The sequence below is a fragment of the Pleurodeles waltl genome, chromosome 4_1, assembly GCF_031143425.1.
Source record: "Pleurodeles waltl isolate 20211129_DDA chromosome 4_1, aPleWal1.hap1.20221129, whole genome shotgun sequence".
Classification (NCBI taxonomy): domain Eukaryota; kingdom Metazoa; phylum Chordata; class Amphibia; order Caudata; family Salamandridae; genus Pleurodeles; species Pleurodeles waltl.
The window spans coordinates 231,124,273-231,138,956 of record NC_090442.1 but is presented as its reverse complement, the minus strand read 5'-3'; the positions used below and the strand labels follow the sequence as shown (position 1 = coordinate 231,138,956).

The following is a 14,684-nucleotide window of genomic DNA, read 5'->3' as shown; positions in this document are numbered from 1 at the left end:
TCTAAAAGAAAACTCAGTGTTGGACATGCCAGAAAGAAACATGCCACACAATTCAGACATTGCATAAAGAAATTCGAAACATAATCAAAATAGTTATGAACACAGAGCTCCATATGCCATGCTCTATCCAAGCTGCCCTTAACCTTTTGACTGTGGACCCCCACTGAATCATTACTGGAATTTGGGGATCTTCAGTGAGTGATTATTGGAAACCCGGGCATATGCGGCCTAAGCAATTTCTGTCAATTGAACCTCATAACAAAACACAAAAATACAAAAACACGTGCACACCAAACAGATGATCAAATATTGAGATAGTTTGTTGAAGGTTCTCACATTTTAAATTCTTCTGATTTATTTTTCAATATTATGAATCTTAATGTATTAATTTTCATATCATTTAATTTCAGTAGACTCCACGGCCACAGGTTATGAACCACTGCTCTATCCTATAGCTTAATGATTTCTCTTCACACACCTTTCCACATAACATCTGACCTCTTTGGTATTGCAAATATTTGCAAAAAAGAAATTGGCCTAAAGAATTTGAAGTTACCTCAACCTCATTTATTTTAATGGTCCAAACCTTAAATACATTCAGCACATTCGTCATTCAGGAATGATGAGTGCGCTTTCACTACTGTATGGTACAAATACTTAGAAACTTTGCTTAAATTATATGCAGGCCACATTTACATATCCACATTTTGACTTGTAATATCACTTATTTTATTTCCTTTTCATCATTTACTTTCCCAACCAAAATAAGTATGTGCCCATATGTGTCGTCTTCTGCTATATCACTCACTTTTTATCTTGTAAATTATCCATCAATAAAAACGTTCTTGTCATAAGAAAAATAAATATACATTAAATACTCAACTTTTCATGTGATTAAGCCTAAGTAAATACTATTAAATATGTCTGTATGTTTTAATAAATAGTTCCCTTACGAATTCTAAAAGTGAGAGGGGCTCTGTATACAGTCTTGTGCTACGAATCCAGAAAACTGCTTCCAGTGAAGGTCAGTACCTGGCACAGAACAAATGGAAACTCATTGCAAGACAAGAAGACGTTTCTCTCGTCTTTTTGAGATCCCTGATTAATTATACTTGAGGCCCTCTTTTTAGGAGAGCTGCCGCACATTGATGATTGTCAATGGTTTTGTTCGGGGGACTGGCACAAAGTATTATGTGCTCAGCGTTTTCAAGTGTTACCCTGATCAATTTGTGACAGTATCTGCATTAAATTAGAGTGTATTTAAGGAAGCAGCATTACCATGTGGATGGGCCATGAACAACGAGTTGGGGCGTGTCTGCTGAATTAGAGATCTCTGAAAATCAAGCGATTGGTTTTCCCTTGTTGGGAAATTTTTAAAAAATGCTTTGTGTTGCAGAATAGCTTTCATGATTTTCCATCTGGATTTGAGTTGTTTTTTCCTGTGAAAGAGTTGCAAAACAATGCTGATGTGCCCTGGTAGATACTTTGACTTCGATATATTGATCCACAACAATCAATCATCTTGCCTCAGAACTTGCATTTATCAAAATACTGCCCCAGCAAAAGGAAGATGTGTTCTCAAGTTTTATTGGCAACTTCAATTTGCCCGATTACAAAAAACCTCTTCTCAAAACAAAAGCTACTCATTTTCATGAACAGAATAAACTTTGTGTCCTGAAATAATACTAACGTCTTCTTTTTGTAAATAAGTGTTTTGTCCCCAAACATTAGAAGTTTCTTTTATTAAGTACTCGCATGTACTAACATTAAATGTGAACAGATTCCCACTTTCATTTCCATTTATCAACATTACACACATCATAGGGATGTTCATCATAAGACAAATAATTTCATGACCAGTTGGCAGGGATAGCTGAAGTTATGCAAGAACGCCCAAGTTGTGTCAAGGATGGGCTAACATCGTGCCTCCGGCATACAAAAATGTTGGTAATATTTCCCACAGTATGTCAAGGTTAGGGCACTATAAAGGCCAATACAGCCACAATGTTGTCAAAGATGGAGCAGCATCATTCCAGTGAAAGCCAACATATTTTCAAGAATGCCCCTACGATGTCAAAGATGGAGCATTTTTATGCCAGATATTGATAAAATGTTGTCTACAATGCCCATAATATGTCGAGAATTTGCCACTTTTTGCCTTTGCGAAAATATCTACCTGCATCATATAAGAATGAGCCGCTGTCATGTTAGAGGCTACCATGGTCCACTCATATATCAGGGATAACAAAATGCTTTCAAGAATACCCACTCTATGTAATAGCCACTATCATGCATCGGAAAGTGAACATTTTACCAGAATACCTCCATTATTTCAATGATAGGCCATTATTATGCCACTATAAAGTTAGGGGTAGCCAAATACCCACAAAATGGCAGGGAAGCAATGTGCTCTAAGGGCTAATTTGCTGATTTCGGAACCAGGTGACCTTTGTTTTTTCCCTGTGTGTGGGTGCCATTGCTTGTTTTACCTGCCACATGGGGGCACTGGGAGAGGAAATATGCATTGGGCGATCACAGAAAATTGAGTAGACCTCAATGCATGGAAGGTGGTGACTTTGTGACTGACTCCAGTTAACCTCTGGATCATACAGCAATGTTCGTCTCTTTGGGATTTCACAAACAACATACATGTGTCAATGAGTACTCCAGCGCAGGCTGGGATCCCTCTTGATAATAGTGCTAGGTGAAGTTCCCATTGATAGGAATATGTCATTTCAATACCCTGCACATCTTTGCAAAGCAAATTCCCCAACCCACCCAGATATTCAGAATTGGAAACTGGATTTTTGCTAATCCTGTTTTGCAGTGACTCAATGGGTTTAACCACTATGCAGGACATACCTTGTAAAGTTATTTGTCCCAGCAATGTTGTGTTATACTTTGCTGGTCAGAAACACACAGCCATATCACATTACTGTCCAATGCAAGTTAAACGGGGTACAGGAGTACTGTCTTACTGTGTCTTCGAAACGGAAAGAATGAGGGCGACCCACCTTTCATAGATTCTAACAAATGCACTAAGCAGTTGTGGTCACAATTTGAGGCCAGGGCATGTGAGTGTGAAGCCACGAGGTGAGGTGAAGTGTGAATGGAGGCTTAAAGATTGTGAATGTAGAATCCTGGGTTCCATACACAGGCACAATTTACAATTTACCCATTCAGGGGGAATACCCCTTTTGCTGGTCGGTTTAGCACAGAGCTTCACGGGAATGGTCTTGGTCCAATGTGCATGTGTTTGATAGCGACATGAAGCATTGTTTGTTAGCGGGTCCTGAGTACCCTTAACTCGACTCAACATACTGACAGAGAAATTCCACATACACAGCTGACTGCGCACCAAACTCTAGAATTGTATTTACCAAATGCATCTGGTACAACAGGGCAAGGTTGTGCATTCTATATAGCTCTCTTGACAAACAGGTACACCCACTTACTTGGGAAAACATATCACACCTCCACAACTCAATCCCTTGTGGATTATGCATATCTGGCAAGGTAACGTTTCTTCTCTCTTGAGCCATGGGCAAGATCACCTCTTCCCTTTCCAGTAGTGTATACCCAGAAGTGTCTTTCAGATTGCAGCGAATGAAAGTGAGCAGGTGTGAGGTCATTTTCCCGTAAGTACCTCTTGAGTCACTCTATGTGTCAGACTATGCCTGAAATCCCTAACTAGAAACTTCTAGATTTTAGTTAATGGCGGAGATGCACATTCTAAAAATTACGCCTGTACTCCATCACTTGGGCAAACTGAGATCACACCCGTGAATTCACCATCGAGGTTGGTACACCATAGAAATGACTCACTGCGGGACACCCCCCAGGTCCTGGTCTGACACCTCCTTTCCATCCTCTGTCCCTCACAAGATTGGGCTGGTGACACAGAGAGCTTCGAGTGTCCTGGAAAACCTTACCCCGTGGTTGTTCAGTTGCTGGGGCCAGTCATATCTATTCCTTGTCCCAGACAGGGGCCCTGAACTTTTATGGTCTTCCATTCACAAAGTGATGGCTGTCTCCCACCACCCATGCCAGGCGTGGCAGGACAGAGCCTTGGAGGGATGCCGCTGGGAGATTGTCCATGGGTGCTTCCTCCTGTCCTCTCAACTATCACTCCCTCCCTCTGGAGGGACTCTGTTATGTCATGCGTGCTGCCATCAGTTATTGTGGAATGGGTTATATTTCCATCACTTGCACCTTCCTCTTTCCCTGAGGTAGTCTGTGCTGTGTTGGACGGTTACCTGCTGCAACCACACAGCTCCATGCTTGCACACACACCTACTGACCACAGAGAGGTGATCCTACAACACTGTATACAGCAAGGAAGCATTGATGGCCACAGGGATGGGCAGGATTTTCCCACACTGCGACTGGAATAAAAAAAACTCCCCTCTGCATTTACAGAAGGCGGCCTTCTGGCAGATAGAATGTTTTAATATGGCTGAGATTCTTATTACAGAAGATATTCTAAAACAGCATTACATTTGTTTACAAAAATATACTCTGAACATACCGATATTATGACATCTACTTTAAAGGCATTGCAAATAGGGGTAAATACGAGACACTGTGGGGCATATTTATACTCTGTTTGCGCCGGATTTGCGTCGTTTTTTTTTTGTTTTACGCAAATCTGACGCAAAACTAACTCCATATTTATACTTTGGCGTTAGACCCGTCTAGCGCCAAAGATCTTGGAGTTTGCGTCATGTTTTAGCGTGGACACCTTCCTTGCGTTAATGATATGCAAGGTAGGCGTTCCCTTCTAAAAAATGACTCCGAGGCATGTGCGCCGTATTTACACTCCCGGGCAAAAATTACGCCCGGGAGTGGGCGGGTCAAAAAAAATGACGTCCAGCCGCTTTTGCGTCATTTCTTAACGCCTGGCCAGGGCAGGCGTTAAGGGACCTGTGGGCTCGGAAGGAGCCCAGAGGTGCCCTCCCATGCCCCCAGGGACACCCCCTGCCACCCTTGCCCACCCCAGGAGGACGCCCAAGGATGGAGGGACCCATCCCAGGGAACTTAAGGTAAGTTCAGGTAAGTTTTTTTTTTTTTTTTGTGGCATAGGGGGGCTTGATTTGTGCCCCCCTACATGCCACTATGCCCAATGACCATGCCCAGGGGACATAAGTCCCCTGGGCATGGCCATTGGGCAAGGGGGCATGACTCCTGTCTGTGCTAAGACAGGAGTCATTTCAATGGGGGTTGGGAGTAAAAAAAAAATGGCGCAAATCGGTGTGAGGCCAAAATTTTGCCTCAGCCTGACTTGCCCCATTTTTTGACGCCCAAGCTCCATTTTCCCCTACGCCGGCGCTGCCTGGTGTAAGTCATTTTTTTTTACGCACACCAGTCAGCTCCGCCGGCTAACGTCATTCCATAAATAAGGCGCCCGCATGGCGCTTTGGAATGGTGTTAGCTGGTGTTAAATTTTTTGACGCACAACTGCGTTGGCGCAGTTGTGCGCCAAAAAGTATAAATACGGCCCTGTATGTAGTCCCTCACAGGATTTAACGTGCTATGTATAAGGCGTCCTCACTTGCATCTCTCACTACTGTTTCCCAAAAGGTAAAATGGGTACCAGTAATACTGTCCTCCATTTGGACAAGACTAATGATGACATGCGCCACTGAGCAGTTTTGTAAATAATGTGGGTGCATCAACAGCGCTGGACTGAATCTCTGTTTCATATAGGTATTTCTTTAACGTATTTATATTACCTGTGAGCGTTCTGCACAGCAGACATTGCCATAATTGCAACATGATCTTGTTCCTCTTAATTCATAGCTACAGCATTCGTTTTTAAGTCTGGCGTTAGCCAAGACCTTTTGATTTTGCTAAAGTTCTTTATGTATAATTTACTTACTTGTAGGGGCTTTCAGACAGTTCGTCTTTATACATTGGTCTGTTATCGTTTCATTCACGTCTTCCACCCACTACACAATGAAGCATCTGAGCAATGAGTCAGCCCACTACAGCCGGTGGCTAACCTCACTGTGAGAAATGCCAATCTGCCTTTTCACAAGGACATCCAGACACAGAGTTCTCTTCACTTCCAGGGACTTCTATGACAATGGGGACATTTAAAGTGCAAAATCACTTTTTTGTTTTTAGCCACAATTATTTTTTGTCTGACAGAGGCACAGGGGCATCTCCAATAATAAAGTTTTGTAAAAACCTTGATAAAAAAAAATGTGTTGACAAAGCCAAAAAGCTGACAACCAACGCCGGACCTATTGGCTTTGCTAGTGCTTCTTAGAGTGAGTGTTCTTGTGAACTGCCTCCTCCTTTTCATGTTTTCTGTGCATGAGCAAAACCCTTATGCAGGGTAAGTGGTACAGGTGGCGAATGCTTCAGTCATGCAGTCATTTGCGTATGTGCAAAAATACACTTTTTCCTGACAAGCAGAGTGCTGGTTGTCACAAGCAATCCACTTCTTGAGAGCAAACATCGGACTGTTATTAGCTAGAACAAGCTGTTGGGTAGTTGCTTGCAAGTAATTTCCAAAAGACAAAGAACAAATTGCTGATGGAAGACATGGCTGAATCAATGAACGAATATTGAGCTGAGGGTAAGAAAGAATGTCTGTGCTAGAGATCTAATTTGCAGATAGATGAAGTGATAGATTGTCTGCAGATCATTGCATATCACATATCATCTCACCAGAGGGACTAGCCCCCGTAAAGAGAGTCTCGCTCTGAACATTTGCACTGATGCTCTCATCCATCCTTGCAGACAAAAGAAGTCTAATTGGTCCTTTGGTAATGCTGCTTAGTAACTGCAGTTTTGCTAAATTGACATCAGCGTATTTGCTTTATTTGGCGTCTGTTGTAGCTGAATCTAGCCCATTTGTAATTCTGCTTCCCATTTTTATGCAGGATGCCGACTGCACATTGCTTTTCACGGCTGTCTCCAGCAAAGGTAAACACTAAGCATTAAGAGTGTTCTTTTACTGTTGGGAATATTTAATTGAAGTCATTCGCATGCTATTAAAGTGTTTATTCCCATCTAATGATAGCTGACAAGTCAACTGAATGAAGTTTATCTGCAAAAATTAAAAAACAATATCTTTGCTTTTGGGAAATAGTTTCATCGTTTTTTAACTACACCACATCCAACACATTGTAAATGATTGCAGTGAGTAAATGATTGCAGTGAATAGGAATTAACTTTCTTTTTATTCATTTCCAAAAGGATTGTTTAAGGTTCTCTAAAGATAGGTAGTGTAGTGATCAAATTGGTGATCTGGATCAATAAGCTCTAGGTAGCTTAGAAATCATTTAAACCCCTGTGCCTCAGTTCCCATATTTCTTAAAAACTGGCAGCACAAATAATTAGGTTAAATGCTGGTAGAAAGGATATACAAATACCTTTATATCTACTTTCAAAAACACACATATATTGATGCGTACCTAGGGCCTGATTCTCACATTACACTTTGTAGTACGTTTTGTAGTACTATGAAGCACACTACAAATTGTCCATTTTTCCTATACTTACGTGTGTGGAGATCTCTGCCCCGTCTTCAGAGTCTCAGCACATGTAAGTATTGATTCTAGTAGTAAATGTGGGAGGGACACAAGGGAGTGCGTGGGAAGAGTGGCAGACTTACTACAAAAGGGAATGGGTTTAGGGAAGAGTAAAAGGGGTTTGGGGAGGTTCACAGAGGGCTTTAGGAAGGGATGTCTCCTGCCCACACAAGAGTACGACAATTGCTTTACTGTGGGAGTAGAGACATGTAACTTGCACTTTTGTTGTAAGTTTGCAGTGGTCACTTCTGGTGATGTGGCAGCAATCAAAGATCATGCCTTTCAAATTGGTTCCCCAGACCATTTGTAAACACTTTCCTCCATTTTTCATGAATGAGGCCACTTGTATCTACAACTTTCCATTGATATACAGGGAACAGTTTTTCAAAATATTCAGGACATTGTTTGGAATTAATCAGTGTCTGTTTCTCAAATGGACACTAGATCTCCAGGGAGCAAGACATGTATCTGTAATCATATGCTAGTTTGAGGCTTCCTGCATGGATGTCGATTCATCAAAATGCCTAGAGCAGTGCAATGACCTCAATCACCATTTGAACCCAGTGGCATCACAGGACTGACCCTTTTCCCACTGATGCCCCCTTAACAGCCTCATACACGCTGCAGAGGGGCTAAGAAAGGGTTAGGAGTGGGAACCACACGATGCACAAGTCTTTCTGTTCCTGCCTCTGCCTTCATGACCCGAGGGTTAATCATTTGCAATGCCCATGGCTTCCAGAGACCCGGAACAATAGACAGACAGCCGTGATACTGAATACTTTCTTTACTGTTGAGTGGTGAGTTCTGTGCTACAGAGCATGGAACACACTCTCTTGGAATATCATGTTACTTGTCCCTGTGCTGTGGAAGGTATCACAAGATGGTAACTCTGGGTAATGGGGGATCAGATCTGCAATTCTCCTCTTAAATACCTTAAATAGGATTATTTGTGTCAGTTTTACCACTTCCATTTTATTTTCTCAGAAATAGTATTTTTTTTTAAGTTACCATACGTTAGAAATGGTGTTTCTGGTTGTCTAGGGTATGCACCTCAGCCAGAGAGAACCCATCACTCTAGTCAGGGCATGTCAGTTACACACCAAAGATAACCTATGTTCACCCTAGGTAGCCTGGCGAGGAGCAATCAGTCTTATCCCGAGATGTCATGTATAAAGCTTTAGCGCAACAGATTCACACCAGTAACAACATAAATACACCAAAAAAGAGACCCCACATAATCTAAAAATATATAGCATATTATACATAAATCATAAGTGAAAACAACATCAATCAGTGATTACTTTGCCACAAGGCATTTTTCACAAACACCACAGTGAGTGGAATGAGGAAAATACTCTTAGGTTGCCCAACATCATGAAAGAAAACATTACTGTGCATTTTATGAAGTCACACTATATATTACACATTATCCTGATAATGCCAGGCATAAATGATATACTACAGTGAACACTGAGGGCATAAAATGCAGTGGACACTTAAGTCTTTAAAGGTCATCGTGAGAGCTGTAATCACAAAAAAACATCATAAATCCATCAGCAAGATTAAGCCCATGTAGGTAAATGAATCCTAGTGAGACCCTAAGGCTCTACACACCTGGGCTCCTATTAGGTGGTCTACAGTAATTTTGAATGAGCCTTCAGGGAGGAAACCTCTTGCCTCTCCTGAGGGTCTTGCTGTGGCAATCCACTGTCTCAGCAAAGGATCCCCACTGGGCCGGCCCAAGGTGAGGAGATGCAGGTGGGGGAGGCATGCTTTGCAAGTTGAAGGGGGAGGACCTCTTCCAGTTCTGCCTATGTGCAAGAACACCCTCAATCGCATGGTGTGGCTGCGGTGGAGACCAACTGCCAGGGGCTTACCTGTGCTGCCAAACCCCACATGGCAGGTAAGGGGAGAGTGCCCAACACTCAGGGCAGTTGTGTGGCTCACATGTCACGCCGGCCAGGGTAGTCCTTGTGGTCTATGCACCGCCGGTGGGGACACACCTTTCCCTGTTGCAGTGCAAAAACGCTGTTGGGAAGATGGTGCTCCCTTTCACCACAGGTGCCTGAACAGGAAGGCACTGAACAGAGGATTCCCTCGGAGGAGATCCTTTCTGGCAGTAGGGTATGGCACAGAGGCTCCAGGTGCCGGCAGATGTGGAAAGCAGGCCCTGAAAGCCTACGTCAGCCCCCACTCCTCAGGTCATGTGATGGGGGCACAGGATCACCTGGGTGATCCTGTGGTCGCTCCCATTGGCCTTCCCTCGGCGCTACAGCACCCTGTGAACCGAATATAAACACAGTGATCTTGAACAGTGCAAAGCACTGTTCACAGTCAGATTTCGGCCACATGGCAGGCAGTAAATTGCAGGGGGTATGATTGCATTGGAATTATGGCTGGACTTATTCTAGTGAATCAGTCACGAGCTAACTTAGACAGCAGAAATAGAAATGAAGCACTCACCATGTGCTAGCCTTCCACATGTAAGGCAGATAGGAGGCACTTACTAATACTCTAATGGTAGAAGCCAGGGGTAGCAACCAATGCCCACCACGCACTGGGCTCCTGGGAGAACACTGTGAATACCAAGCAGGATGACAGGCCAGCTCATCCAGATACGCAAATGAAAGGGATGGTGGTTTCTCCTGACAACTCAGCAATGTCCAGTGGGAACAAAGTCAGGGAGCAACTGGCAGCATTGCAACAAGCAGAAAAACAATCCATATGAGTCCTTTGTGCCACCCACCAGACATGAGGCAGCAGGACAACAAAAGAAAAGAAGTCCAGATGAGTCCTTTGTGCAGTCCAGCAGTCCTTCTGGCAGAGGTTCAATCCCAGTTCCCAAAAGTGCTCTAAAAATGTCCTTGTTCTTGGTGTAACGTCGAAGGGACCCTTTCAAGTGAAGCACAACACTCTTTCAACCCAGCCCTGTCTCTAGATATCAGTGGGGGTAATCAGTCCATTGTGTGAAGGCAGGAAAGCCTACAGGGAGTGCAGAATTATTAGGCAAGTTGTATTTTTGAGAATTAATTTTATTATTGAACAACAACCATGTTCTCAATGAACCCAAAAAACTCATTAATATCAAAGCTGAATATTTTTGGAAGTAGTTTTTAGTTTGTTTTTAGTTTTAGCTATGTTAGGGGGATATCTGTGTGTGCAGGTGACTATTACTGTGCATAATTATTAGGCAACTTAACAAAAAAAAATATATACCCATTTCAATTATTTATTATTACCAGTGAAACCAATATAACATCTCAACATTCACAAATATACATTTCTGACATTCAAAAACAAAACAAAAACAAATCAGTGATCAATATAGCCACCTTTCTTTGCAAGGACACTCAAAAGCCTGCCATCCATGGATTCTGTCAGTGTTTTGATCTGTTCACCATCAACATTGCGTGCAGCAGCAACCACAGCCTCCCAGACACTGTTCAGAGAGATGTATTGTTTTCCCTCCTTGTAAATCTCACATTTGATGATGGACCACAGGTTCTCAATGGGGTTCAGATCAGGTGAACAAGGAGGCCATGTCATTAGATTTCCTTCTTTTGTACCCTTTCTTGCCAGCCACGCTGTGGAGTACTTGGACGCGTGTGATGGAGCATTGTCCTGCATGAAAATCATGTTTTTCTTGAAGGATGCAGACTTCTTCCTGTACCACTGCTTGAAGAAGGTGTCTTCCAGGAACTGGCAGTAGGACTGGGAGTTGAGCTTGTCTCCATCCTCAACCCGAAAAGGCCCCACAAGCTCATCTTTGATGATACCAGCCCAAACCAGTACTCCACCTCCACCTTGCTGGCGTCTGAGTCGGACTGGAGCTCTCTGCCCTTTACCAATCCAGCCACGGGCCCATCCATCTGGCCCATCAAGACTCACTCTCATTTCATCAGTCCATAAAACCTTAGAAAAATCAGTCTTGAGATATTTCTTGGCCCAGTCTTGACGTTTCAGCTTGTGTGTCTTGTTCAGTGGTGGTCGTCTTTCAGCCTTTCTTACCTTTGCCATGTCTCTGAGTATTGCACACCTTGTGCTTTTGGGCACTCCAGTGATGTTGCAGCTCTGAAATATGGCCAAACTGGTGGCAAGTGGCATCGTGGCAGCTGCACGCTTGACTTTTCTCAGTTCATGGGCAGTTATTTTGCGCCTTGGTTTTTCCACACGCTTCTTGCGACCCTGTTGACTATTTTGAATGAAACGCTTGATTGTTCGATGATCACGCTTCAGAAGCTTTGCAATTTTAAGAGTGCTGCATCCCTCTGCATGATATCTCACTATTTTTTACTTTTCTGAGCCTGTCAAGTCCTTCTTTTGACCCATTTTGCCAAAGGAAAGGAAGTTGCCTAATAATTATGCACACCTGATATAGGGCGTTGATGTCATTAGACCACACCCCTTCTCATTACAGAGATGCACATCACCTCATATGCTTAATTGGTAGTAGGCTTTCGAGCCTATACAGCTTGGAGTAAGACAACATGCATAAAGAGGATGATGTGGTCAAAATACTCATTTGCCTAATAATTCTGCACTCCCTGTATTGACATGTAAGGTGTGAGCTACCCTCCCTCTCCTCAGCCCAGGATGACTATCAGTATGCAGATGCCTCTTCTGTCACACCTAGCCCTTCTTGTGTTATGGCTGTCTGGAAAGTATGCACCAAGTGAAGCTGTAACTCTGCCCCAGATGTGGATTGGAGTCAGCCTGCGAAGCACTCGAGTTATGAGCACAGTGAAAGGCCCACTTTCTAAAAGTGGCACTTCTGAAATAGTAATGAGAAATCCCCAACAGCAGTAAGGATGATTTTTCACTACCATTCCCAACATACCAAACGTGCCCACACTACTCCTCACGGATCAGAAATTACACTTAGACATATATAAGGGGATTCCCAAAGCAAACCTATGGGAGGAGCAGCACTCACAGTAGTGAAAAAATGAAATAGGCTGTTTGTCACTACTAGAACATGTAACACATAAAAAGATATGTTCCAACCTGTTACATACACAGCACCCTGCCCATATGGCCTTAGGGGTAACTTGGGTATAGTAAAAAGGGAGTTTAGGTCTGGGCAAGTAGTTTGACTGGCCAAGTCAATGTGGCAGTAAACTATGCACGCAGGCACTGCACTGCCAGGTGTGAGACAAGTTTGAAAGGATACTTCTGTGGGTAGCGGAATCTGTGCTGCACTAATAGCATTTAATTTACAGGCCCTGGGTATATGGTATACCGATTTACAAAGGACTTACAGGTAAATTAAATAAGCCAAATAGGTGTAATCCAACTATACCAAGTTTTAGGGAAGAGAGCACATAACTTTAGCACTGATTAACAGTGCCCAGTGCCCTAAAGCCAACAAAATGAGGGCCAGGAAAACAGGAGGAGAAAGGCAAACAGTTTTGGGATAACCCTACATAAAGGGTCACTTCCAACGCCATACCATTTGTAACATACTTTAAAGCACAAATTAAAAAAAAAACTATGCATATTATTTTTAAAACCTCTCTAAGTCTCTGATCACGAGTATAGGTTCTCTTTAGTACTCCAGATAAATAACGATACCATGGGGTACGTTATTAATCAGGTTCGATAAATAGCACCTATTACGAGTTTATAGGGAGTAACATGCGGACTTTGGTGTTTAATGCACCAAACCCTATGTGCTTTTCCCATGTTAAATATAGACAAGTTCGATCTGCTGAAATTGAACGAGCCTTGATGTATTTCAGTGTTCAATTATTACTGGATACAATAAATACCTTTTAACTCATAATTCCAAACTGTGAGTGAATAGGGGTTTACGCTCAGGTCGGAATACACTAACCACATTAGAATCAGGATCATTCAAATATTTTCCTTCAGCAACCGGATGTCCAACTTTGCTGAAAATATGCATCAGTTTACCAGGTTGATCAAAGCGGGACACTGAAATCAACACTGTCTCTATGTTCGCACAAGAGCGCACAGTCATGTTAGCGCTTGTAAACTTTTACACAGCCCAGAGGTCGATTTCTGCAATGCAGCTGGTGTGATGTCTCCTAAGTGGCATCTTGTAAAAGAATACTATAGTTCCGTGATCCTAAGAGGCATCTTGTAGAAGAATACTATAGTTCCGTGATCCTAAGTAGCATCTTGTAAAAGAATACTATAGTTCCGTGATCCTAAGAGGCATCTTGTAAAAGAATACTATAGTTCCGTGATCCTAAGAGGCATCTTGTAAAAGAATACTATAGTTCCGTGATCCGGTTCAAGTGAAAAACAGAACAGATGTTGAAATGTTCTTCAAACAGATGCATCTAACTTCAGTGAGGCGCGTTAAACCGTCTCTCGGTGATTGCCTTCTCGTAGTCTGGCCACAATTACAAGCTGGGTTGAGCGGTATCCCGGGGTTGAGGACCTTTTACCTGATTCTAAGTGTTCCTGCGCCGAATTTTGCGAAATGTACTCACACTGGAAAAACACAGAAAACAACACCGCATAATCTCACCACGACGGCTGGCAAAATGATTTTCTTTCATGTAACCCTGCAACATAGCTGTTGCCAGGCTTCTACCCGATGAATTACAAGCAAGCCTGTGCTTGCCAGCTATACCCTCACCATCTTTTTCAGCATGAAGGCTGGACCCATATTTTTTCTAAGGCGTTTTTCTTTGAAATGCTTCTGTTGAATAGAACATGACCTAGTTCTGCATTTCAAGCATGCGTCTCACAATATGGCGCCTTTCACTGAAAACTAGTTGCTAGCGACCATATTCGTTACAACATATATGTATGATTTATTTTTATTTTCTTGGTCTTCCTTTTACCTACAATTAGTTTTAAAAGCAAATAGCCTATTTCTTGGTAACATAATTGTGTTGGTAGTGAGGGAGTTGGGGACACCCAGAACCTGATACTGAAAGATGCCACCAATTAGCACAAATATAATGGCAGTCATTAAAAACTGGTATTTTAAAGTTTTATAAAATTATATCAACAGATAGTACGTCCAAGCTCGATGCATTTCGTAATCTAATTTCATTTGATTCTGAACTCAGATTGACTTCTAGTGAAGCCTCCAATATTACTACTGCCCAATGCAGCAATCATATGAAAGATTCACCTCCATCCATCATTTGCGTTGGACAGCAGAAG

General features: G+C 42.6%; 1 protein-coding gene across 1 annotated transcript in view; it reads left to right on the top strand.

The window, feature by feature from the left end:
• LOC138288499 (poly(3-hydroxybutyrate) depolymerase-like) overlaps nucleotides 1-14,684 on the top strand; it is a 240,661-nt gene that overhangs the window by 171,358 nt on the left and 54,619 nt on the right. Inside the window, exon 8 of the mRNA XM_069230048.1 lies at nucleotides 6,891-6,933. Coding sequence (XP_069086149.1) covers nucleotides 6,891-6,933 — 43 coding nt within the window. The remainder of the gene's footprint in view (nucleotides 1-6,890; nucleotides 6,934-14,684) is intronic.